At 38.5% G+C, this 26,153-nt stretch overlaps 1 protein-coding gene across 1 annotated transcript in view; it reads left to right on the forward strand.

The window, feature by feature from the left end:
* The window catches only part of SETX (senataxin), a 28,144-nt gene that overhangs the window by 84 nt on the left and 1,907 nt on the right, over positions 1-26,153 (forward strand). Inside the window, exons 2-24 of the mRNA XM_061352704.1 lie at positions 810-990; positions 2,766-2,976; positions 3,163-3,272; positions 4,310-4,529; positions 4,798-4,917; positions 5,900-6,071; positions 7,587-7,677; positions 8,273-12,037; positions 12,854-12,953; positions 13,481-13,657; positions 14,307-14,536; positions 15,014-15,181; positions 15,750-15,903; positions 16,755-16,856; positions 17,316-17,431; positions 18,098-18,169; positions 19,079-19,228; positions 19,828-19,935; positions 20,831-21,018; positions 22,037-22,129; positions 22,736-22,900; positions 23,360-23,455; positions 25,768-25,855. Of these exons, the coding sequence (XP_061208688.1) occupies positions 811-990; positions 2,766-2,976; positions 3,163-3,272; positions 4,310-4,529; positions 4,798-4,917; positions 5,900-6,071; positions 7,587-7,677; positions 8,273-12,037; positions 12,854-12,953; positions 13,481-13,657; positions 14,307-14,536; positions 15,014-15,181; positions 15,750-15,903; positions 16,755-16,856; positions 17,316-17,431; positions 18,098-18,169; positions 19,079-19,228; positions 19,828-19,935; positions 20,831-21,018; positions 22,037-22,129; positions 22,736-22,900; positions 23,360-23,455; positions 25,768-25,855 (6,876 nt within the window). The 5' untranslated portion in view covers position 810. The remainder of the gene's footprint in view (positions 1-809; positions 991-2,765; positions 2,977-3,162; positions 3,273-4,309; positions 4,530-4,797; positions 4,918-5,899; positions 6,072-7,586; positions 7,678-8,272; positions 12,038-12,853; positions 12,954-13,480; positions 13,658-14,306; positions 14,537-15,013; positions 15,182-15,749; positions 15,904-16,754; positions 16,857-17,315; positions 17,432-18,097; positions 18,170-19,078; positions 19,229-19,827; positions 19,936-20,830; positions 21,019-22,036; positions 22,130-22,735; positions 22,901-23,359; positions 23,456-25,767; positions 25,856-26,153) is intronic.

Here is a 26,153-nt window from a genome sequence, read left to right on the forward strand (position 1 = left end):
AATACCACCTGTACCTATGTATGAGAGAGTGGGTGGTTTTGCTTTATCTAGATTTCCCTTCTTCGTTCTTTGTCATGCTAAATAGCACAGTAATTACTATCTTCCCTTTTATATACTTGCCTCAAGTCGTCATGCTTTCCCAGTCTTCAGTTGAGCTGTTCATACTGTCATAATCTGAGCTGCCTATATTTCTGCTTAGTTAGGATTTTTTAGTTTTTGGAGGAAGCAATTTGTGGTGAGAGTTTGATGATGTTTTCTAACAGTAACAACAGCTGTGACAGGAAAGTTTCGCACAGATATATTTTGCTTTTGGCAACAGGGATTTGTTGACCTAAATTTTAGCAGGAGATTAAGAACAAAAGCTAATTACGTTCTGTATGCATTAAATCTCAATTCCACGGGTACCAGTAAAGCGATATGATGAACTCCAGCATTGGAGTCCTGGAAAGTGTGCATTAAGTGTGGATGAGGGGTTACTTTTGCAACATAAAGTCACTTTTCACGTACTGTGTCATAGTTTGCAAATTATGTAATTTGTCTTACTTTCAGTGCTGCTAACGCTTGCTATTCAGGAGGCATTTTTCTGTAATGTTAATTTAATGGTTTAATCTGCATTCCTTTATTTAATTGTGTGTATCTGTATAATATAATAATGTCACCCAAGAACATACACATGTATGCTGTCACTGAGTTATGTAAATCCTGAAACTCATCACATTGAAAACTGGGTACTGTTGTGGCCAAAAGGGCATATTTTGCTGCTTTCAGCCTTTGAACTTCCATTCATTCCTCCTTCTTTCCATGCAAAGAATGAGCACGTGTCGATGGTGTACACCTAGTGGTCCCGACGCCACTGAGTTCCTGAAGAGCTATGCTTCTAAACGGTTGTCCCCGGAAGATCTTGAAGGATCCAATGAAGATCTCTGTTACTGCCTGGAGTGTGTGCTTGAATACCACAAAGCCAAGGAAAAACTGCCAGGGTTACATGAGGTAATTAAGAGATTTGGCTCCAACCAGAGAGGGAGGACTCGGACTGCAAGGAAACGTTCAAATGAGGTTTCTGTGGTCCAGCCTCAGTGTAGGGGGAAGCTTTGTGCAGAGGTTGTGTTTATTGGTGTTGGGGAATAGGTCATGTGGCTTTTTAACTGTTTTGCTTTTTATATATTGTGGTGTAAAGAGCTGGTTGTAAAGCCAGAACACCATCTTGCTTTGCATATATTCAAATTAGCAAGAGCTAAAACAGTTGTGGGAAGTTGCTGATTAGATGTTATAGCTTGTACTTTATTCATGCTATGGTGGCTTGCCATCTGAAAAAAAGAACACCTGCCAGACTGTGTCAGTGAGAATAGTTAATGGTCTGTGGTGAAACACACAAAAAGAGAAAAGTACTGTTTGTCTGTGGTGGCTTCTCCCTGAAAAGTCCTGCTTTGGCTGGACCTCAGAAAACTCCTGATCTTGGGAGACCTTTGTAGGTATAGCTGGCCACTTCTTCCAATGTAGACTGGCCTCCTACATCAGAATGAGTGTGCATTTTTGGTAGTATAAAAGCCCGAGCCTCATGCGATGCGGGGAGGCAGAACCTCATAGCACCTAGGTCAACATTGCCTCCATGGGGATGCCTGCTAAGGTTGAGTCTGCCCCCTCACACCTCGATGATGTTTCTTGGAGCTGATTTCATGATCATCATTACATGGTCTTTGGGGTTGGTAAGATAACCAAACATCAGAAATATCCTTTGCTGTATCTTTTACTATCTCTATATTTTCCCTGTATTAATAAAGTAGTTGAGGTATCTCTCAGCCTGGAATCCTTGAACTCTGGAACACAGACTAACACCCTCTTCAGTATGTTTTCATTGTTCTTCAGGCATCTGTTCCACTTCCGTTTCTTCCTCTTTTTGTTAGCTTTCACTTTTCATTCATAGTTTTCTGCTGTGCTTCAGTTTAAGATCTGATCTAATCTTGTGGGATTAAAACCAGTCAAAGTTTAAAAACTGTTATCTTAAGCCTTTTGTAATTCTTTCTCACTAGTATCCCAGTTTTACATTTTGCAAAGCTTGTTTTCCTGTAGATGTGTGTAAAATGAATATTTGTAGCCAGTTGTTCACAGTACAAATGTCTAAAAGGTTGCTCTTTGAATTAGATTCCTCTGCAGGGCAATCTCATCTTAGTATAGTTTGGAAATAGGTGGAGTCACTGGAATGCTGAAAGTTTTATTAGCTGTAGGAAATAACCTTGGTTTCTAATTGAAATTGGGAGAAATTTACTTTAGATGAGTTATGTTAAGTGAGCTGAATCTGCTACAAATACTTAGCAAGTCAGTCAGTCTGTTTGCATTCTTTACATTAATTCCATTCACCAATACAGTACAAAATATGTGAGAAGGCAAGATTTAAAAAATGCTTTTATCATCTTCCTACATATGATTGTTTTCTGTATTGTGTACTTCTTTATATTGGCCATTGAAACAAAGTTTTGTGACTAATTTCTGGTCTGAAATAACAACCAAGACCGTTGATGAATATTTAATAAAAATATAAAACCACCGTACTTTCTAATCCCAGCTCTGAAGTGAGAGTTTTGTGATTCTCACAATCTGAATTCTACCTCAAGACTTCATCATTTTACACCACACTTGGAAAGAAACTTTTTAAATGAAATTTTAAGTTTTGAAAGTCTAGTTAAGGTTTCTGCCTGTGATAATAAATGTACTTAAGTGCTTTCTTCACATATGCACTTTGGGTATTTTGTTTCCCTTCTGCATAGGTCTTGTGGGAGTTGGAAACCTCCCGTCTTGTTGCCCACATTGAGAAATACATGCAAGAAGAAGCTGGAGAAGATGATGAGTTGTTTGTAGTCGATGAGAATGGACAGACACAGCTGTCTGGTTATGTGGGCCCAGACTTTGAGAATAACCTGCGAGTGCCCCTTCTAGAAGTACTGAAATATCCATATCTGCTGCTGCATGAGAGAGTCAGTATGTATCTTACCATGTACAGTTGGAGGGAAATATTATTTCTACTGAAGGAGGTGAAAATAACAAGTAGTAGTTAAACTGAAGTTTTAGTGTGTACCTGTGTGTATATGTATTTTGTATTTATTTTATTGCTTGGGTTTCTTTGCGAGCATATAAATTACCCTTTAATGTGTTTTATCCTTGTAGGTGAGCTGTGTGTAGAAGTGCTCTGTAGGATGGAAAGAAGTCACAGCTCCTTTCAGATCTTTGAGAAATATCCAGGAATTTATCTCTTTTTGGTACACCCAAATGAAGTGGTAAGTTACTTCTGTTCCACTAAAACTTAGTTTTAAATGGCATCAGGATAGATTATTATTTTTAATGGCAAGAGCATGAAAATAGTAGCATTCAGAATTTTAAGTGTTTGATTTTCTGTATTTAACAATATACAGAAAAATGAGGTTTCAGTAGGAGTATAGTTACTCTTGCTGAAGAAACTGTTCTAGAATCACTTTGCTGTTTGCATTTAGTCTGCGGAAGTTACAGATGTTCAGCTGGCTTGTTTAAACACCAGTGTGGAGCTGAAAATTTCATGTCCTAAGAAACAGAAAAAGATTTAATAGTATTTTACTTTACACTTGCTCAAACTCTGAAGTTTTCTCTGTAAGTCAGAGAATAATTCCACCAAGGTAAGAGTGGACAAGTGTCCTATGCTGACAGCACAACTTAACACCTGTTGCTACAGTATACAATTATCTAATAGGAAAAACAATGTTTAGGTAATATAAGCACGTACAAAACCAAATGCTGCCTTTTTGTCACATAAATCCCAAAGAGTTTTGTTTCATAGACTCACAGAGTAGGTTGGAAGGGACCTCAGGGATCTCCTAGTACCACCTTTTCTTGGCAAAGCGTGACCTAGAGTGGAATGGCAGAATCTTAAAAGTGTCCAGCGCTGGGGAATCCACCACTTCCTGGGAAGATTATTCCAATGGCTGATTGTTCTCACTGTGAAAGTTTTTCCTCTTGTGTTCAGTTGGAATCCCCCTGGGAGTTGTGACCATTGCCCCATATCTTTTCCGTGCGACTGCTTGTAAAAAGGGGGTCTCCATCTTCTCTGTAGCCACCTTTTAAATAAGGTGTCCCCTGAGCTACCTTTTCTCTAGGCTGAACAAACCCAGCTCTCAGCCTTTCCTCATACAACTGCCCACCCATGCAGTTATGAGAGCTTCCTCTAGAAAAAACACACTTTTGTCCTGTTTGTAGTAGCAATGTTTCCTATCTTACAGCATTGTGATTTTATTTGGGTTTTCTTCTTATTCTTAACATAAAACTTTTTTGTTTCAATCCTTAGATTCGTCGATGGGCCATTCTAACAGCAAGGAATTTAGGCAAGGTTGACAGAGATGATTACTATGACTTACAGGAAGTGCTGACTTGCTTGTTCAAAGTTATTGAATTGGGACTTTTTGAGAGTCAGGATATTTATGGATCTTCAGTGGTTGAAAAGGGCAAACTCGTCCTTCTGCCATCTCACTTATATGATACTGCCAACTACAAAAACTATTGGCTAGGTGAGTATGATCTGGAATGAATTTGTACATGTAGTCTCTCATAAACATTTGTTTCAAGTCAGAGCTCTCCTGTTTCATAGGTGCTGTTTATTTTGGGGCATGTCAAATGGGAAAATTGAATGTTGCACAACAGTAGTGTGTTTCATGTTGCTGCTGATCTCTTTGGTCAGGTGTTACACTGATAATGGTGTTGGAAACATCCTTGGTTTGGTGAAAATTAGAACAAACGTTTGCAAATATGTGGACAGATTGCATCTTTTTCTTTTAGGGATTTGTATGTTGCTTACAGTGCTGGAAGAACAAGCTTTGGATTCCTTGTTACTGGGTCCAGACAAACAAAATGACTTCATGCAGTCTATACTTCACACCATGGAGAAAGAAGCTGCTGGTAATTAATTTTGATACTGAGTTTAAGGCAGTTCATAGCCTATTTTTCATCTTTATCAAACTTCCTTACTGAAGTTCTTAGTGAATTCTTAGTAGTGTATCTCAGGTGATTTCAGCTGAGGCTTATTTATCTTCTGGAAGATGGTCACTGTTGTGTAATACTGACAAACATTGAAAAATTACATTTAAACTCTTAAATAGAAAAAGAATGGCAGTGCCTTGCATAAGGCTGGCTTACGGGTTTTGAGAGGACAGTCTGTGGCTTCTACCATATTGTTTACATTTAATGTACAGGTTGTAGGGGAATGTGAATTTCACTGTGGCATGCTTTGACTTTTCAGTCCTAAAATACAGAAATGCCTTCCTCTGAATTGCTACAACTTGCTTAAAGTTTGACTCTTCCACCCATTTGAGAGAACCCCTTTTGTAGCTGGGAATTTAGGCTAGCAGCCCCTGGACCATTCCTGTAGGCCATGTGTCATGGCATAGCCTGGGAATGGCACGTGAGCTCAAGATCTGGGCTGTGTCTCAAATGACTACGTCTTTATGAGCTTAATATATTTATTGAGGGTATGATGTTACCTTATATGAAGGGGAAAGAATATACTTGAGGGAAAGCCAATTGCTTCTAGCTTGAATTTGAAGTATAAATTGTCATAGCTGTGTAAGTTGTACCCACTTCTTAGAACAGTACTGCAAAAATCAGTGTGGAAGAATTGGATTCATCGAGGTGCGAAATATTAGTTACTGTTACCCAGTTACTGCATAAGGAGCAGTGTCTTGTCTGTACAAATAAGTGATGTTGATGTTTTTCATCCTTTTTCCAGGTTAAAGAGTATAGTTACAACTTACTGTAATACACATCTTTATATTAGTATTTAAGAAAAATCAATGAAAACCAACTGCTTTCAAATTCAGCTTAGTTTGAGAACGTTCAGGACTCTTGCATTTCAACTCTCCCCAATGTTACTGTTATGTTTCAGATGAGTCTACTGACCCCTTCTGGCCAGCGCTGCATTGTTTCATGGTTATTTTGGATCAGCTCGGATCTAAAGTATGGGGTCAGCTTATTGATCCAGTCCAAGCCTTTCAAACCATTATCAACAGTGTGAGCTACAACAGTGAGATAAAAAATATACGCAGTAGCTTTAAGAGGTCAGTTTTATTCAGAGACTAGATCAGTTTTATGATTTTAATACCAGGTAGTGTAGTAACTTTGGTCTTGGTTTTCTTGTCAGTGCTACTTTAATTTGTGTTGGGGGAGGGAGATGACAAATAAAAAAAAACATATTGGCAACTAAAAGCAATGAAAAGATGAAGTAGGTCCCCTAAAATTGTAAGGTTCTTAAAAAATACATACTTACTGCTTTTTGACTACTAAAATGTCTGTTATGCTGCTCAGGTTTTTTTCCTGAATCAGGAAGGCTGCTACCTGTTGAATGCTTACTGTTATAACCAACTGGCACATAAGTTTAATGGAGATTGCCATGCCTGACACTCTTTGTAAAGCTATGGGGATTCCTGAATTTTCAGTGCATTACATAGTTTTAGATTTTATTGTAGTTCCAGATGACAACTGATTTAAGTTTACTTTCAGCTCGTGTTAAGCTTTAACTATTTCTCAAGATTAGATTTACTTAATGGTACTGTATGGTTTTAGAACTTTTGTTTTCTAAATGTATTCCTTTCAGGGAAGGTAATAAAGTGAGAATCATGGAACAGTTCTTCAGTAGCTTGGATAACATAGTGAGCTGCTGAAAGGAAACACATTAAAACACATAGCAGGCACCAGATAATCTTTTGAAAGGTTTTGTCTTCATATACTTATATCCTAAGATAAAATGGATTTTTTTAACTTTTGAGGGACAATATTGTCAGTATTGAGCAAAAAGTTAATGAGGTAAAGTGTTTATTTGGTGCAGAAGTAGCTGGTTAGCACAGTGCTAGGAAGCCTGGAAATAACTTCTTTGGGAGCAGGATTTTGTTGCTTAAACTTGAGCTCCATCTTTTGGCACACTGTCCCTTGTAAGGGTATTTATAAGAATCCAGGTCCAAAGACTTCAGGAGCACCTATTTTGGAAAACTGAAATTGTGCCTAATTTTAAAATCCTGGTGGAAAAAAAGGATAACCATACCAATCATTTACTTCATGTGGTATATTTTGAATCAATTTTGAGTGACAATGTCTTAAATGTTCATTATTTTTTTACATGCACAATTTATAATCTTACAGATAGCTGCCAGTATAGATACATGGAACGTTATAGATAAGAGGAAGACATATTTAAGGAGATTTTCTTCAGTTAAACAAGCTATTTGAGTGTTGTGTTCAAATAGTTATATACAAAGTTGAGGAGTGTGTAGCCATCATTAAACTGTGTTTGTGCACAGAAAATACAAAGAAAATGGAGTTCTTCTGGGTGCTTGTTCTAGATAGTCAAATCTGTGGCTTAGTAGAAATCTTTTTCCTGAGGCAGCCACTTCTCCTGCCTCTTAACCAGCAGGATAGAACAAGCTCTACAATTTTAAATATGATGTATTTTCACAGGTACAAATTCTAATAGCCACCTGGTCAGTATCTGAGAAATGGAATCTGTGTCTTGGCCAGTTGGCTTTCTTATAGTGTAAGTTAGTTGTGTGGAGTCTGTAATGGTTTCTGTTTCTTTTCAGGACAAAAACTGAACCAGAGTCAGACTACGATGATGACATGGTTACTTGCAGTCAGATTGTGTATAGTTACAACACAGAAAAGCCTCAAAAGGTATTAAACCAATATTTTATTTCCCTGTTCTTTGAACTCTGATCACAAATGTCAGTTTAAACCATCTATAAAATACATGAGGGGAAGTTACTCAGTTTCTACTAGCGATGTAAAGAAAAAATACTGAATGATGTATGTCACTGTTGTGTGCCTTAAATAATAGTCAGTATGATCACTTCTTGTTCAGTTGGTACATTCAGAATAAATATTTATGAATGTATTCTGTTGATGTTGATGTGTTGTATTTAAGAAATGTCTTTGAAGGCTTTAAATGTATATTTGATTATCTGAAGTTAAGTTAATGTCATCATAATATCTTTTGGAGAGTTCACAATGGTTTTTAAAGGAAATGCTACTTTACACTTCTTTCATAGGTTACATTTTAGGAAATGAGCTATTTATACATGTGTGTTTGATTATTTTTTGCATTTTTAAAATTTGGTTTCTGACTTGCATTAGGATATAAGAGATGTTACCATTTAATGAACATATATTTGAAAGGAAGTAACTTTTATGGCTAGAAGAAAAACACCTGGGAGATGAAACTCTGCAGGTGTTTATGATGAGGATGATTTGTGGTGAAATTATTTTTCAGGATACTGGATGGAAGACTGCCATTTGTCCAGACTACTGCCCCAACATGTATGAAGATATGCAAGCACTGGCTAACATGCTTCAGTCTGCAATTGGTAGAGATACACGTATGCATCAAAGCACATTTTTGTGGTTCATCCCTTTTGTTCAGTCGGTTATGGATTTAAAGGACTTGGGTGTAGCATATATAGTAGAGGTCATTCACTACCTCTGCTCGGAAATCAAAGGTATTCTCAATGAAAGTATCCAGCAATGTGATAAAGTCTCTGAATTTTTTCTCCTGATCTTGGTCTCCATTATTGAACTACACAGAAAGAAAAAGTGTCTGCATTTGTTATGGATTAGCTCCCAGGAATGGGTGGAAGCAGTGGTGAAATGTACTAAGCTTCCAGCTATTGCATTTACACAGTGCACTGAAAAACTACCTGGACAATGTGTGAGAGGTTCATCGACAATATCTTCACAAGCTTCTAACTCTGTGCAGCATGCCTGTGTGCAATTGATACGCAGCCTTCTTAGAGAAGGATATCAAATTGGGCAGCATGCTCTTTGCAAGCAATACCTAGACAAACTCAATCTTCTTCTGCGAGGAAATCTGTCTTTAGGTTGGCAGCTGAACATCCAGGAAACTCAGGAATTACAAGTGTGTTTAAGGCAAGTTATAAGAGGTATAAAGAACAGAGCATTGGATACCTCTGTGGCTGCAGGAAACGATGCAAACTCTACAACTTCACCTGCCATTTCTATAAAGCAAGAGAAGAGTGCACATGGTGGTGGATGTGAGATGAGTGTATATGGCAGAGATGACCTTCGTTCACTGTGTGCTGTCTCATCAAAGGAAGGCAGAGATTGCTCTCGCTTCTTTAAAAGTGAACCTGGTATGCAGGAGAATGAAGATGATGGGATTATGCTTTCAGGGTTCAGTGGCACCTTACTGAAAAAAGTATCAACTGGACTAAAATCAAGTTCATTGTTGAAATCTGAGATTAAGAAAGCACCTGACACGCAAGCTTCAGACTCGAAACAGCTTGATTTAAATGACTTGGCTAAATATAACTGTGAAGATCAAATTTCAAAGTCCTATTTTACGGATAAAACTTCAGCAAATGGCCGTGTTCCGTCTAGCTCTGAAAACAAGAGCAATACATCCAGCCCTGCTTCTCGGATCAGGCCACTGTCAGTGAAGTGTGGCTCAAGTGACAGGTTGTTACAATTTTCAAAGTATTTCAAGAGAGAAAGCAATTCAGTGGGGAAGAAAGAGGAGGATTTTATGAAGATGGTTTCTGAAGGTAATACTTTAACAGACTCCCAGGTTGATAGAGAACTCAGTAAATTATCTTTAGCTGCTTATGCCAAAGGTGTCAATTTTTCCTTTGATTCAAGCCAGGAGAACTCACTAGATGATAATGTGTGTGATATTAAAAGGAAAGTGAAAGGTGTGGTAAGATCTTCCAGTGGTGGTCAGCGTACCACGTCTCTCTGTGGTTCAGATTGCCTTAACAATAAAGTCATTATAATTTCAGACTCTTCTGATGAAGAAAACTCTGTGGCTGACAAGAAAGAAACAAAAAATAACGAAAATGAAAAAGAACAGCCTTCAACTTCTAGCTGTGCTTCTGGTAGTGATACCAAAACTGAAGCAAAGGTATCAGGCTCTCTCTTGTCACTGGAAGACTGTGAGTCTCAGTACTTTGAATTTGAAACAGAACTTGATGTCTTTTCAGTTTGGCAAGATACTCAAGACTATAGCATGGAAGTAACTCAAGACTATAAACAAGGTCACGTTTCAACATCGGTTGGGAGTGGTGATTCAAATGAGTTACTGGGCGATCATACAAATGAATGGGGTTATGAGATGGATTACCTAAGTGATGATAACAGGGAAGAAGCAGCAAATTTGACAGGAAAGACAGAAAATCTTTCTCATCAGACAGAAGCTGGTAATACAAAAGTAGTAACTGATTCAACATTGCAAGAATCTGTTGGTGAGGAAAATGCAAAAGATCAACTGGAGAATTCTGCAGGCAAAGGCACTGTCAAAGACTTCACCTTGCACTCAAAATTGACTGAACCAAGAGTATCTACATCTAAGATCTCATTAGCTTCAAAACTGGCCCTTAAGAAAAACAGTGAAAGCCCACAAAAGAGTATAGCAAACTCTAAGGTAGCAAGAACTGTTCAAAGAAGCCCTAAGAAACCTGTCCCTAAACCAGCACAAAACAAAAAACTATTTCAAAGTACATCAAAAACTTCCCAACCTGGCAGTTCAATGCCTGCTGTGGTTCCTCCAAGGAAAGTTCGGCAGTGTCCAGCACCAGCATCAACTGTAGAAAAACTTGGTCTGAAGAAGGCGCCTCGCAGAGCATTTGAGTTATCCCAGCGCTCTTTAGAGAGCCTGGCTCAACTGCGCAGCTATGGTAAAGCTGCAGGGAGAATTGGGGTTGCACAGAAACAGAAGATTAAACTAATTGCTCCTCAGAGTTTGTCTATAAAACATAACAAAAAATTGCTGGCCTGCCAAGACCTTCAGTATTTAAGGCAGACAAGGCCCAAAAGAAGGGTCGGAGTGGGAAGTCCTGCAGGAAGTTCTGGGAGTAGAAACAGAAAAGGTAGCAAACTGGATACAAAGCTTACGAAACAAAAGCCTGGAAGGTTTGAAGTGGCATCTGTTGACAAGCAGGAAGAGAGAAAAAGGGTGTGTACTGGTTTTCCCTCTGTGAGTGAGAGAGAATTTGAAAGCCTTTTTGTGGAGGAGGAGACTGGTGTCTCTAAAATGCCTAGTTTTTTAGACGTTAACATGAAATCAGATGATAATGGTATGATGGTTCCTCCTGTACCTGTGTATTCAAGTTCCTCTTCCTCTGCATTGGTTGGAGATGGTAAAAATGAACCTTCAGGAAACGATTGCTTTGTCCAGCCTGAGTGTGAGAAGACAAAAGAAAATGGCTGTAAATCAAATGAAAATAGTGATGATGATGATCTGTTTTTAACTCAGTTAGATCCAGTGGATATGGAATTATGTTCTGAGGAGGAAAGTGTTCAAGATACCACTAGAACTAGTAAAAGCCCAAAGGAAATGGATACTGCTGAAAGTCTTCAGCAGAGTGAATCCTCGACTATAGTGAAATGCAAGTACAAAGACTGTAATGAAAAAGTAGAAAACCCAGGAGAGTACTGTAGTAAGCATTCAGCTACCAGCTCAGAAGCAGATCACTTGTTTGCTAAACCTTCTCTCCTGCCACCTAAACCAAGAAAGCCTTCCACTACCAAAATTTTCAGCTCAAAAAGTTCTTCAAGGAATGCAGCCTTCAGCAAGGATCTCGAAGATGTTAAAAAGCTACCACCAGCTTCAAAAAGCAAAGTGAATGCGGCAAAACCAGTGGTGGTCAGGCCTCCAAATGCAAAGCCTATACCGACAAGAAATCAGACGTGCAAGTCTCCAAGTTTCATTAACATACCTCAAGCCAATATTCCTAATAACGTTCTTCAGTCACAAAATAGACAGAATGACAACGCTTCAAACATTTCCAGGAGGCCTGCCCAGGAAGCATATTCTTCACCCTTTTATGTTAAGCAGCATGATTACAGTATTTTTATTACTGAAGTCCTAAGGTGGACTTATGAAATGTTTGTAAACTCCAGCCTCTTTGGACCTCCAAGCAATCTGACACAGTCTTTAGTAGCTGCTGTTCCTGTCCACTTTCAAGGATACAATGACTATTTCAATACATTTTTCCCCTTGATGATGCTAAATGCCTTTGAAACAGTAAGTAGCTGTCTGCCTCTTGGTTTTGTTTTCATCAACCCTGATAGATTTTACCAAGAGATAAAAAATTGTTATATGCTTTATATTTACCTTCTGAAAATGTTCAGATACAGGTCTGAATACAGGAATGATGAGGGGGAAATACCACGACAGTTAAGCTTAAGATGGGGACTGTCAGTGTTACCTCAGTACCACTATTTTATTGGGTGTGCATCAACAACAGCATGCAAAAGGAGGGAAAAAGGAAGTGGTTCCTGTTTCTTTATAGCACATAAAGCTTAAAATGGAAATCTTCTAATGACAGTTTAAAAAGAGGTAGTGTTTTGATTCATGTTGAGAGCTTATGTGAAAGGGTGGTTTAATCTGAAAAGTATTTTTTTTCCAAACAGCTTGACTTTAATAGTTTATAGCTTAATAGTGAGAAAATGCAGCATTCCTTCAATTGGAAGTTGCATGCTTGCAAATTCAGTTATTGCATCATTTCTTCAGTAGAAAAAAGGTAGAAAATGAAGTCAGTACCAGGATAATACTGCCATTTTAGGTGAAAATGTGGTCAGGGGGAACACACATTTGTTTTGAAGAGCTTTGTAAGAAATGAGGGTGTTGGGAAAGAAGCACTTTTCATTTGCTCTGTTTATGTAATGTGCCCACATACATTAGAGAAGTAGGTAGGACTGTTGGCTTGTACCTGACAGTCCGTTAGCTTGCTTGTATTTCTGCTTAGTGTGTTTGCCCTTTGAGTCATGATACGCTATTTTTCTGAAACACTAAACCCTTCAAAGTATTTTTATTTAGCTATTACTTTCCAACATGTAGCTGGCACAAGAGTGGATAGAAAACCAGAGAGTGAGAGAGAAGAGTTACTACTTTAACTTACAGAGCTTCTCTGCTGACTTGAACACAGCCGATTTTACAGGTAAGGGGTTGTTTTGTGGGGGTTTTTTGGTTATTTTTTGTTTTAATAAACCACTCTTCTCATTTTCACATAAGCAATGTGTTATAATGAGCTAGCACTTACAGGTAGAATTTGTGCTTTACAGAAAAGACTTGAATTTGCTGCTTTACATAATGCACATAACAGAAATGCATATTTTGCAGGGAATCTGTGGCTTATGTGTTAGTACAAAAAGTTACTTGATTACTGCTGAAATCTTTTCAACTTCCCATTTCATTCATTTGTGATTTTATTTTAGCTTCTGTTGGTAAATAAAATAGTCTTGGACTTGCTTTATTTTTATAGTGCTATCTTCAGGCTTAAGGGTGCAGGATGGTGTTAAAACTCTTCATAGTCCTTTGCTATAGCTTTTAATTGCTTTAAAAATTAACAGGTGAGTGATACTGAAGTATATTCAATATGTTAATTGTAATACTTCTATAGTCAGAGAATAATTGTAACCGTCTTCCTTTTAATGTTCTAATTATTTTAAAATGTATTTTGGGTAGCTCATCTGCGAGAAAGTGATTTGGCAAAGCAGCTTCATCCAAAAGAAGATGACTTAATCTTTTTGGTGGTGCAAAAGAAAAAAGATGCCTTTAGGGAAGACAGTGAGATGGAGGACCAAATAGTGAATGAAGTTGGTCTCGTGACACGATTTTCTCGTGCATCTGGCCGTGCAACTAGTAAGTTAATAGGGTTGAAATAAAAATGGGATTCTTCTGGGTACCATAAAATGCTACTTCATCACTAGTTGTTGGTAGTTGTACTATATGACTTATCTCAGAGGAAAGGGGATTGTTCTTCTACTACAGCATGTCTGTTCTATGCTAGAAGCTTTGTAAAAAGCCAGGAACTATAGGTGTAGACCTGCTTTCCTGGCATTTTTGTAGGCCCTTCCTACAATATAGAGGTTAATACTTTGCATAAGAACAGAAACTAATGATGAATAAATTCTCTGCATACATCTTGAGGTGTTCATTGCTGTGAGATATGAAGTGCCATGAACTTTAGTGGTCTACTGACTAAAATTTTCACTATCTTCTGGAACTGAAGTTGTGAATTACCAACTATAAGGAGTAATGCTGCCTCATTAAAATGGTAATCTGAGTTGGGTTAGAGAGCATTGTTGTATATGTTTTTTGTGTAGGGGTTGTTTTGTTTTGGTGTTTGGGTTTTTTTGCAAGAATGAGTTGTTGGCTTCCTAATAGAAGGCATGGTTTTGATGAATTCTTTTGAATGACCTGTTAGAATATGTTCTGCTTAACCGTTTGGATAGTCTTTGAATTAACAGCTTGTGGTCTGGTTTTGATTTTTCCTCCCCTCTTTTAACAGGACAAAAGGAGCAGCATACCATCTGTCATCTTTCTGTGCGAACTCGAGGCAATTTGTCTTTCTTCGTAAATAAGCAAGTGAAGTGTATGGTGGTTGGCTCCCTGGTGACCACACACCGAACATTCAAAGGTCTGCTGCTACTGAGCAGGAGTCCCCTGGCTAAACCCATCATAAATCCAAGTTACAATGACTTCTGTCCCAGAGATTTGCCTGTAGCTTCAGAAAGCACTGTAAGTCATGCAGCTGAATGTGATTAGGGATGACAAAGCAGGCATTGGATGTGTGGTTTTGTGAAAATGGTTTTGCATGCTACTTTTTGAGATAAGTTTCAGAAGCACTGGGTCACTGCATTTCAAAGTTGGTTGACTGTGTGAATAGTGTTTCTGCTGTGTTAATATGGATACTAGTAGTGCACTCCAAGCAGCTTTCAGATGTTTTTCCACACTGGACCAGGTGTCTGTTCAGGAAATAAGGCATAGTATGGAAAAGGTCGTGCAAAATAAAGGGGTATGTAGAGTAAATGAAACCTTCATTACAGCTTGACTCAGGATTGGGTGTGCATCTAGAGCAAACCTAGAATTAAAGGCTTCCATGCCCTTCAAGTTCTTGAGTTAGAGGGATGAGGGGCATTCTGAAAATACATAAAATGAACATGGAAGGGTTGATCAACATTAATAGATTATTTTTCCTTGTGTCTGTTCATTCAGGCATGGAATGTGAATGAGTACAATGAAGATCAAAAGAGAGCCATTGAGACAGCTTATGCCATGGTAAAGCAGCACCCAGGGCTTCCGAAGATCTGCCTTATCCATGGACCACCTGGAACAGGGAAATCAAAAACTATTGTTGGACTTCTGTCTCGTGTTTTGAGAGAAGTAAGTGAACCCGATGTGATTGTCATGTGCTGGTGATGCATGGAATGGACACAAGGATGGTGTCAATTGAAGAGCTTAAGCTAAATGAGAGCACAGTATTGGTAATTACTGGGGATGTAATTCATGAAGCTGACTTTATTACATCTGTATAGTATAGGATGTAAAAGTGGAAATAATACCTTTTGGGCATCTTGGAAAACATTTATTTTACAAAACTTGAGTAAAATCAGGGAAATGTGCACAGTTGGTAATAAAAACACTTGTTTTTTTTCTTAAAAAACTTAACATTTTGATGGATGAAATAATATTATTTGACCTGTCCTATTTAATGGTTTTGCTGACAGTGTCCAGTAGATTCATCAAGTGCATCATTGCTGAAGGGAATTTATGCAAGTAGTATTAATACATTTGACTTCTTACTCAATGTAAGACATACCTTAAGAGATACTTAAGTGTGAGAGTCCCCATAGTCTGCCTCCTGGTTAAGATGAGCATACAGTCTGGCTTTTAAATCACAAATGAAAACAATCTAAAGAGCATGTTTTGGTTTATTGTTAATTAATCACAGAACACCAGGAATGAGAAAACTCAAAAAACAAATTCCAGGATCAAGCCAAACCGTTTTCTTGTTTGTGCACCATCAAATGCTGCTGTTGATGAACTCATGAAAAAGATCATCATTGCGTTTAAGGAAAAATGCCAAAACAAACAGGAGCCTTTGGGTATGTTTTACTTTAAAATTCTGCTTAAAATTCTGTTAAGTTGGCAAAACCTGAAGTGAAAGCTAGAACAGTTGATTAGATATAGTATGTATATGCTACTCTAAGCAGCTTTATCTTGCAGAGCATGATTCATACATCCTTATACCGTTACTAATTTCAATGTGCTTTTCTACAAGGTGTTTTTTTTTAATAGATGGCACTTTGTCTTTATATAAACACTGACCCTTTCCTCATAATGTTAGTTTCAGTTCATCAGTTTTTACTCCTTAGAGATTTGAACACAAGGCTATTACCTTGATTTTGAATGAAATTGGACTTAGGTCATGCTGAACAGACTGAAAAGTTTTACATCAGAGCCTCTCACTTGTGCTTTGCTTTCTCCTCCTGGTTTGTAACTAATACAAAGTAGATAAAGTCTGAGCAAGGCCTCTGGTATATGGTGGAGAGAAAACCCCAAACCTGTATAGTAACCAAATGTTAATTTGGTTTTGGCTTACCAGCTGTGTTTCTGATGGTACTTGGTCATTTTCTGCATTAGGAATTATGTAAGTTTTAGATCAGCCTGAGAATAATAGGTTGTTCTGTTAATTTAGAATAATATTCTTAACTGCTAGCCAGCACTAAAACATTGGCAACATCATCTTTGTTTGTGTGTGTTTGTTTGTTTAGAGTTTGGAATTCCTGATTATTTTTGTAGCTGTGTTTAAATAAATTATTGCAACCCCCTGAAAAGCAGAAAAGGAAAAACCTTGTTTGATACCTATGATGTTTACTTTTTTATTTCTCTCATACCAAAGTGCAGAGATGATTGGAGCAATCTAAAAGTATTTTAACCCTAATTTTGTAAACAGGAAATTGTGGTGATATCAAATTAGTGCGACTTGGTGCTGAAAAAGCAATCAACAGTGAAGTCCGGGGATTTAGCCTGGATAAGCAAGTTGAACACAGGATGAGTAAGTAACATTCAAATCAGACTTTTCTTCAGTCTTTGTTGAGCTTGATAGTGTTTTGCACTTAGGGCAATGTGTTCTTTAAGAAGGAAGAGCTGGTAAGAGATTTTTCTGCAACTGTGCTTCATGAAGTATTGTTGTTCAGTCTTAGTGGGAAAGTGTCAGCTTTCATAAGGCCTAAAATCTAAGCAAAACAGAAATAAGCAAGACTGGGTTTTTTTGTTTGTTTTTTTTTAGAAGAAATTGCAGTACATATATGTAAAAAACATGATTTTTAAGCAACGCAGCTGTGCAGCATTTGAGAGCTACAGTTGGAACCAAGTCTCGTTATCTTTGTTTTACAAGACCTCAGTAGAAAACACAAAAGTGCAACAAAGAAGTTTGTCCATTTGAGTGAGAGCAAGTGTTATTATAATGTGGTCTTTCTATTTCTCATGTATGTTTTCCTTTGTTTTATTATAGAACGAAAGCCAGCTGACTGTGACCAGGATATTCAGAAGAAGAAAGCTGCTCTGGATCAAAAGCTGGACATGCTGTCTCGTCAGCGTGCCATGCACAGATGTGAGAAGAAGGAAGTGGTAAGATAGTAGTGTTTTGAATCCTGCTTGTGTTTTTTGAGGGTAAAGAGCTCTACTGTTTGATGCCATCTCTGAGCAGTAACTGTCTCTTCACCTGCTTTTTCAACTAACGGAATATTCGGTTAGCACTGCAAAAGGGAATGAAGAACTTTCCATCAGGGTTTATTTTCAACTGGTTGATCATGCCACTTCTTGCTCTGGCGCTCACTAATCTTCATTTGGTTCTATCACCAGTTAGTTTTTAATATAACCATATGTATAAATCTTAATGATTTAATTTGATTGTATACTTCAAAGCTCTGGTTTTGTTTAACTGGAAATAGTAATATACCTTGTGTTCTGAGATTCCGGGGTATGTGTTGTGCTCGAAGTTGTCCTTTTTTTTTCTTTTTTTTTGTCTAAGAATTTGGCATTTGTGCTGAGATTACAGATTTCTGATGGTAAACCTTTTTCTCAGCTGCACAGAAATGCAAGGGGTAGCACTGTGTGTTGCAAAGTCTAAATATGTTGACAACTTTCTAAAACTGGTGAGTTTCTTCAGACCCATACAATATTAAAAGAAGTCTGAACAAGTCTAAATGTTTAAGAAATGAATTAGGGTAAGGGAAGAAAAAAGGTGTATGGAAAATATGTGGTTTCTCTTTATTTTTTTCTTCTCCCATCTAGAGTCGAATGTTAGATGATGAAATTGGCAGACTTTCAAAGGAGAGACAACAGCTTGCTTCTCAACTAAAGGAGGTAGGAATTTATCTTTGAGGCACCTCTTTAATAAACCTCAGCAAATATATTTCTATACTTAATAATTCTTTGGGATAGAGATTTGGTTCTGATGTGGCTGGAAGAATTTGTAGAGTAGTAGGTAAATAGATAAAGATCATAAGCCAAGTGCAAGTTATAGTTATATGGACTACCTGGTGTGAAGTCCAGGTGTACTCTGGCTCCATATGGCAAAAACCCTCAGACAAACCACCAAAATGAGCAGAAATCCCCAGTGCTATCCCCCCAAAACTGGATGAAAATATTCACCCTTACAATTAAGGGGGAATTTAACCAAATGTGCCATATTTGGCAAAGAAGCATGCATGTCCTTATGTTCTAGGGTATATCTTCACTACCACTTCATGCCCTTTTACAGTCCTACTGGAGCTGAGATACTTCCACATATTTTGAAGTAAAACAACTGGAAGAGTTTTTTGTGTGTGGAGCTAGAAAGTGGAAATAGGCATTGACAGCAAAACCGGTAATTAAGGCTGAGTAATACGAACCTTGTGATGAATAAAGGTTCATCTTTAATGAATACTTGCTGCCCCTTAATGGTCCTGGAGGCTTGGATTTAACAAATGTGATGGCAAACAAAGCTTTGCTTGCGGTTAGCGTGTCTAGATTGCATAGCTGAGAGATAAAAGGATACTTCTATCCAGCTTGCCACCTCATTGGTATCGATCTGTGATTTAAAGTGGAAGTAACACTTCAGTGAAGTCAACTTGTGCCTTTCATTTGTAATAATGGAGATAACTTCATTGGGGTGATGCATTATGCATGATGTCTTTGGCAGTTAGTATTGTCCAGGCAGTTAGAAGTTGCTCTAGGATGGTTCTAAGAAAGCCTAAACAGGAAAGGAGACATGGTGTCCTGTTGTACTTGAAGGTTCGGGGGCACTCTCAGAAAGTACAGGCAGATATCATCTTGGAGTCTGACATCGTCTGCTGCACACTGAGCACAAGTGGAGGATGCCTGCTGGAATCTGTGTTTTTTCGGCAAGGACTTGATCCTTTTAGCTGTGTCATTGTGGATGAGGTCAGTAAAGCTATTAGAACTACAGTATGTTCTACCTCTAAGGTCTGCCTTGTTCTCTGCTTAGGTGGCTTGTGGTTGTTTGGCTGCTGGTGTGGTATACTGTGGGTTGACTGGCCGTTGGTGTGATGTATTGTGGGTCAAGTGCCTCATTTTTTGCTTCTTAACTGGTAGCCATTCTGTCCTGCTGAGTAGAGCCATGAGAAGAGTAACTTTCAATTGCTGCTTTTTCTGACTTATTTGGTGCTTTAATGGCAAACGGCTTTTACTTAAAAATCATGGCTGAAATGTGGTTCTTTCTGGTCTGAAATCTCTTCAGAGATGTCCAGATGGTTGGGTGATATTTGTATCTGTTTACAGTGCTCTGCATATTTCATAATAAAAATCTGTTTGTAGTCTTTTATTAGGGAGAAATCCTTATTTTTTCCTCTCTTGAGTTTGTGGTGTTTTTTTTTCTTTTTTTCTCTTTTTTTAGTTTTTATTTTTTAGAAGATTTAGAAGGTATTTGAGTTAACGTGGCTCTGTTACAGGAAACTGAACATCTTTCCCTCCACTCGTTTGCTTACAACTTTCACTTTCTGTCCTGTTTGCATATACAAAAGGCAGGGCAGTCCTGTGAGGTTGAAACACTCATTCCACTGATCCATCGCTGTAATAAACTTGTCCTTGTTGGAGATCCCAGACAGCTCCCTCCTACAGTAAAATCGGTGGTAAGTATTCCAACTGCATTTTTTTTATGCTATGTAGTGGATACATGGTAAAGAACAGTATTTAGAGAACATGGAAAAGGAAAAAAAGACACTTCAATGTCAGATCAGGATGTGTATGATAACTTTTGCCCTGCAAGTTTAGTCTCTTGTTATGTGGAGACCGTATCAATACTGCCTTCGAATGTGCAGATAAAGCTGATGGAGATGAGAGATTACAGCCTCTATAGCCTTTCCTGGTGTAGCTTGGAACTGATTTTGATTTCATGCACCATTAGTAATAGCTATGGCAATAGGAGTTTCAGTGCAGCTCTGCATTTGGTCTGTGATGGGCACTGTGTTGCGGCAGGCTCTGTTATTTCATTATGAGAGCTTCAGTCAGTGTCACTTTCCTTAGGGAATGGGGGATGAAGACTGTCGGTTTGTATGGGGACTTCACCACCGTGTAGATGTGTTCCAAGGATGAAACATACAGGATTGCTTCTGTATCTGACAGTAAGGTCTATTTTAAACATCTGGTAAATAAAGAGGAAAACCAGACTGCCTTTTCTAGAAGGGTAAATCGTGCGGAGGCTGTGTGCTTGCTTAAGGAGATGCCACCTGGAAGAACTTTCTTTTCATTATTGTTGATGTTGTTAAAATTTCCCAGTGTTGTGACTCACAAAGAAAAGCTGCCTTGCCAAAGACAACACTGACAAAAATTGAGATTTCTGCAGGTGATCTTTCCTGAAACAGACTAACACAAATAGAAAATTGAAGTGCAAGTCGTTGTCATTTTGTCAGTGATTTAAAAGTTTAAAAGAAAACACCAAGTAGTTTTAAGTTGAAAAAGCAAGTTCCTGATGTTAATTTGGGACCCCATTCCCCAGAAGTCAGTCCCATGTTTCTCCCCTGGCAGAAAGCTCAGGAATATGGCTACGATCAGTCCTTGATGGCACGTCTGCACAGACACCTGGAGGATCAAGTGCACAAGAATATTTTACGAAGCCTGCCAGTTGTGCAGCTGACTGTGCAATACCGGATGCACCCTGACATCTGCCTCTTCCCATCCAATTACGTTTATGGCAGGACTCTAAAGACTGATAGGTGGGTGACACTCTGTTCTCCTTTCTAAGCAGGAGGTATTTCAAAGAAATCTTTTCATACCAGGATATTCTTTTGTGTCTAAAAATTCCTGAGCTTTTGTGTGGGAAGATGCTTAATGAGAGAAAACTCTCATTCCGCCTTTTTAGTGCTGACTGCGATACATAGGTTAACTAGATCACTTAAAACTGAGCACTGGGGCTGCTGGTTGATGAGAAAATGAACATGATCCGGCAGTGTGTGCTTGCAGCCCAGAAAGCAACCGTATCCTGGGCTGCATCAAAAGATGCGTGACCAGCAGGTAGAAGGAGGTGATCCTGCACCTCTGCTCTTGCGAGACCTCACCTGGAGTATTGTGTGCAGTTCTGGTGTCCTCAGCATAAAAAGGACATGGAACTGTTGGAACAAGTCCAGAGGAGGCCACGAGGATGATCAGGGGCTGGAGCACCTCCTCTATGAAAATCGGCTGAGAAAGTTGGGGCTGTTCAGCCTGGAGAAGAGAAACTGCATGGAGACCTCATAGCAGCCTTCCAGTATCTGAAGGGGGCCTATAGGGATGCTGGGGAGGGACTCTTCATTAGGGACTGTAGTGATAGGACAAGGGGTAATGGGTTAAAACTTAAACAGGGGAAGTTTAGATTGGATATAAGGAGGAAATTCTTTCCTGTTAGGGTGGTGAGGCACTGGAATGGGTTGCCCAGGGAGGTTGTGAATGCTCCATCCCTGGCAGTGTTCAAGGCCAGGGTGATATTGTTTAGTGTGAGGCATCCCTGCCCATGGCAGGGGGGTTGGAACTTGATGATCTTAAGGTCCTTTCCAACCCTAACTATTCTATGATTCTATAATTACTGCTTAGAGTTCCTTTTCAGACCTCAATATCTGCACGTAGCAGTGAAAACTAAGGACTTTGAAGGGGGGAAAGCTGAAAGTTGCTTGTGTTTGATAACCGTGGTGTAAATAAATAAAGTATCAGTTCTTAGAATGCTGTATGGTTACCTAGTGATAAAAATGTTATTTACAGAGCAACAGAAGAGAACAGATGTTCTTCAGAGTGGCCATTCCAGCCCTACCTTATTTTTGATGTAGGAGATGGCCGTGAGGAGCGAAACAATGAGTAAGTCCTGCATTCTACTCAGCCAAACTTTAGATTTGTTGAGAATTTATTACCTTCTCTCCTTTGTTATTCCCAATATGCATGAAGTAGCCAGGACTGCATTTTCAACTTTGATTTAGTTTCACAAAAAAAGCAGGTATTAAATGTTAGGGTTTTTTATTTTATTTGTTTTGTTATATCTGAAACTGGTTTTAATATTGATTTGGCTGTCTGTTAGCTGCTAGTGAATACCTACAGTCTCTAACTCTAGTAGCAGTTTGAGTTTCTGATTTTTTTATCATTGACTTTCCTTTCAGAGCTGCATGCTGTGGTAGTACCAGAAGGTGGCAGGCTTAGTCCTCCCCTTTGACTATTCTGTAAGGAAAGCAAACCTATATAGTTGTAAGGAACCTGAAGTGTAGGCCTCTTGCTGCTAATACTTCTCATTGTTGTTACCCCTTCATCAGGGCCTGTTTGTAGAGTTCTTTGAGTATCTATGTGAAGGAGACTGCAAAAGTTCAGGACAGGAACTTTGGCTCATAATCCCCTTACAAATTGGACTGAAGTGCTGAATTTGAAAGCACTGTCAAACATGGTTTTGTAATGTTTCTATTCTGTCTTGTTCAGCTCTTTTAGTAATCCTCAGGAAGTGATGCTGGTGATGGAATTAATTAGAATAATAAAAGAAAAAAGGAAGGATCCGGGTCTTCGACGCATTGGAATAATTACACCTTACAGTGCACAGAAAAAGAAAATTCAAGAACAACTGGACAGAGTGTTTAGGAATAACAGGTAAAGAAACCATGAGTTTTCACATGGGATGTGGCTCTTGCATGTTTCTCCCCTTAAAATCATAGCAAAAACTCAAACCTTTTTTTGTACTACTAAAATCTGTGTTCAGTCGTGCCTTTAAAGGGGACATGCAAGCCTTTTGTTTAGACCAGGCATGACCTCTTTGTACTATTTCTTAGTTATTACTTTTGTACGTGCTCTGATTTTGTTGCTGTTCTTAATAAAGTGTATTTAAAGGAAAAACTAAAATTCCAAACCATATGGATGTGAACAGCTTTTTAATAATGGTGCTGGCCTCAGAAGTAAATTCAGATGTAAATTCTTACACTGAAGCAGAAGTTTACCTGGGGTTATTTTGACAGATGATGGTTAAGGATAGTATTTAGGCAATTTGCATTAGTGTGTTGCTTAAAAATTCAACTAACGTACTGAACAGCTTGCTAATTCTTTCTTTAACAGCCCAGAAGTGGACACAGTAGATGCATTCCAGGGACGAGAGAAAGACTGCATCATAGTGACATGTGTCCGGGCAAACAGCACGAAAGGGTCAATTGGGTATGTTTCTCTTTAGTGATTTGCAAGTCCCCTTTCCAGTGACACTAGATGTAGTCATATTTTTTAATATGACAGACAGTTATGTAAGACCAGAACAAGTCACTACAGCCAGCAAATTAAAGGGTATCTTAATGCATGAATTAATATTACTGATTTGAAATCTCAGACCAAAAGGGACACAGAAATGGTAAGTATTGTGTTATGTGTTGCGTGCTGATGAATTTGTGTTCTCCCTGTCACTGTTTTGGTTTGGCACGATTGGCCTTGGGAACTTGAACTTGCCTCTTTGAATTAGTACTGCAGCAGTTGTTTTTCTTACAGCTTTTGATCTGTATTGTAACTTTCTGAATGCTGCTCTCTTTAAACGAAATCCAATTTCTGCAACTCATTATCCTATTAATATCACATTCTCTCTGTAGAAGTATTGTTAACTAGTTACGTATGTCACTAGGAATGTGATACAGACGAGCTAGATCTTTGACTTCTAGATGGATATGCTTGTCTTCTGAGTTGTGAGGAGCTTGGCAGAAAGTCTCAATTCAAAATAGCAGGTTTGGTAATTTTACATGAGTGTTTCCTGTTTGAGACAGAAGGAACTAATGGGTTATCAACTTTCTGTAACTTATGGATCATCTTAGTTTAAAAAATGGTAATAGAATTATGTTGCCTTAAGTTGGCTTTGAAGTTAAACTGTGGGAATTCTGTCTGCATAAACAAAAATCTTTGTTTCTGCATGATTACTGATACTAATTTTCTAATTGCTAGATACAGGACTTTTAACTGTGCTGAACGTTACTTTGGGAAGAGAAAGAATCCAAATCTTCTAAAAAACAACAGTGATGATTTTTGGACATCTCTTAATTTGGTTGATTGAGTTTGGAAACTGAAGAGCTAGAACCTGCCAGTTCTTTTGGCTGATACAGGACTTAACCTCTGTCTGCTCTTTTGGAAGAGAACTTCCCAGCTTACTGTGGTGAAGCTTTGGCAGTGCAATGCTGTAGAAGCAGTACATGCTGATGAGTTGGACATCTGCTTCAGGGGCAGGTGTCATTGGCAAGGTGTGAGGGGAAAGATTGACGCACCCTTATGATCCTGTAGCTGAGCAAAGTATTTGGTCTTCAAGGTAGCTAATCCAGCATTAAATGTACTCTGAAAGTAACTTTCAAATGGTGGAGAAAACTCCAAGGAAAGATAATGTTTTGGGTTTGGTTTGTTGTTTCTCCGTGTTTCCCTCTGCCTCCCTCTGAGAAAATGGTCTTGTTGCTTACCAGTTTTAAAAGCTGTTAGGAATATTTAGTGGTCTTTCAAGATGCTCTCCTTAAGTCCTAAAGAACTATAATATCTGTAGTGCTGGATCTGTTCCCCATGTCTGCTTCCTGCCTGTCTCTCTTGTTTTCTGCACTGCCCAAATTTCCTGGGGCAGTGCTGGGACTTGTGCAGTTTGGAATTTGCTGAAGAGCAGGTCTCAGCACTGTGACTGCAGTATCAGGTGTTGATGTTGAACCTGCCCAAGTTAAGCTTTACAAGGACTTGGCTTTTTTTTGCAAACTTTGCAAGCTGGGCGTTTTTTGAGTTTTTTCATTAGAGAAGAAATAATTTATATTACTTTCACAAACCTTTTTTTGAGTGTTGGTAAGTAAACTCTAATAGAAATAAACCTTTAAGAGTACATTAAGCATTTGTTTAGGTTTCAGTACCTTGATTTGTGATATCACATAACCAGACTAGACAATTTTCATAGTGCAAATACTGGCTTTCTTCTGTAAGCATATACATTTCAGTCTTGAAGCATGACAAAGCAAAAGTCTTTTTTCATGTGCTTCCAGTGCAGGTCACCTTTAAAGTAAAATACTGGCGTCCAGTATTCAGTATTTCAGTAGAATATTTTCCCATTAATCATGCCAAATATTATTAATCCATTTCCGTTCAAGTCAAAAAGAGGCTTAAAGTCTTCATAGGTGAAGTGAGGTTGATGTCCTCTGTACTTTGAGGAACACTTATGGAAGCGCTGGTTGGCATTAAGAGGGGATTTACTCTAAGAAAGGAAACGTCAACGGCAAGAACTGGAAAGAACTCGAATTCCCTGCAAGGAGTTAGAGTGGTGAAGGAAAGAAAACACGATTAATGCAAAGCTCTTCATGTAAGGCAGGGCTGTTTCAGTGGGATCTGGGAGTGGGTCATGAACTACTGCTGCCTTTATAACTGCTTCTGTTATCTCCATTTCACTGAAATTGAGTATTGCCACTTTTTGTTTTAACACTTAAACCTTGTGGAAGAGTAGTTTAGGAGCAAAGCTTTGTCTTGTCACCTAGGTTTCTGGCAAGTCTCCAGCGTCTGAACGTTACCATTACCCGAGCCAGATTCAGCCTCTTTATCCTCGGAAGACTGAAAACTCTCATGGTAGGTGCAGTGTTAATCAAATGATCTTCCGTGATCCACCCTTTTAGGTCAAGTCAGGGTTGGGAAAGAGAAAACCATCCTTAGACTACTCCAGTCTATGAAAGGGGACCCTTCTGTGGTGTTTTGAGAAATCAGTACAATCCCAGCCTCTGAAAGGTTCTCTTTGAAAGCTTTGGCTGTAACTGTCAGCTGCCAAAGCTGACAGTTAACCAAAACCAAAACAATTAAAAATCTCTTTTCTGTGCTTCCAAGAAAGAAATTTAGAAATTACTCTCACAATATTTTTAGTAACTAAATT

This window comes from Neopsephotus bourkii, unplaced genomic scaffold (assembly GCF_033783945.1).
Source record: "Neopsephotus bourkii isolate Nb327-2 ecotype Australia unplaced genomic scaffold, CSIRO-AGI_Nbou_v1 NB_659, whole genome shotgun sequence".
NCBI lineage: Eukaryota > Metazoa > Chordata > Aves > Psittaciformes > Psittacidae > Neopsephotus > Neopsephotus bourkii.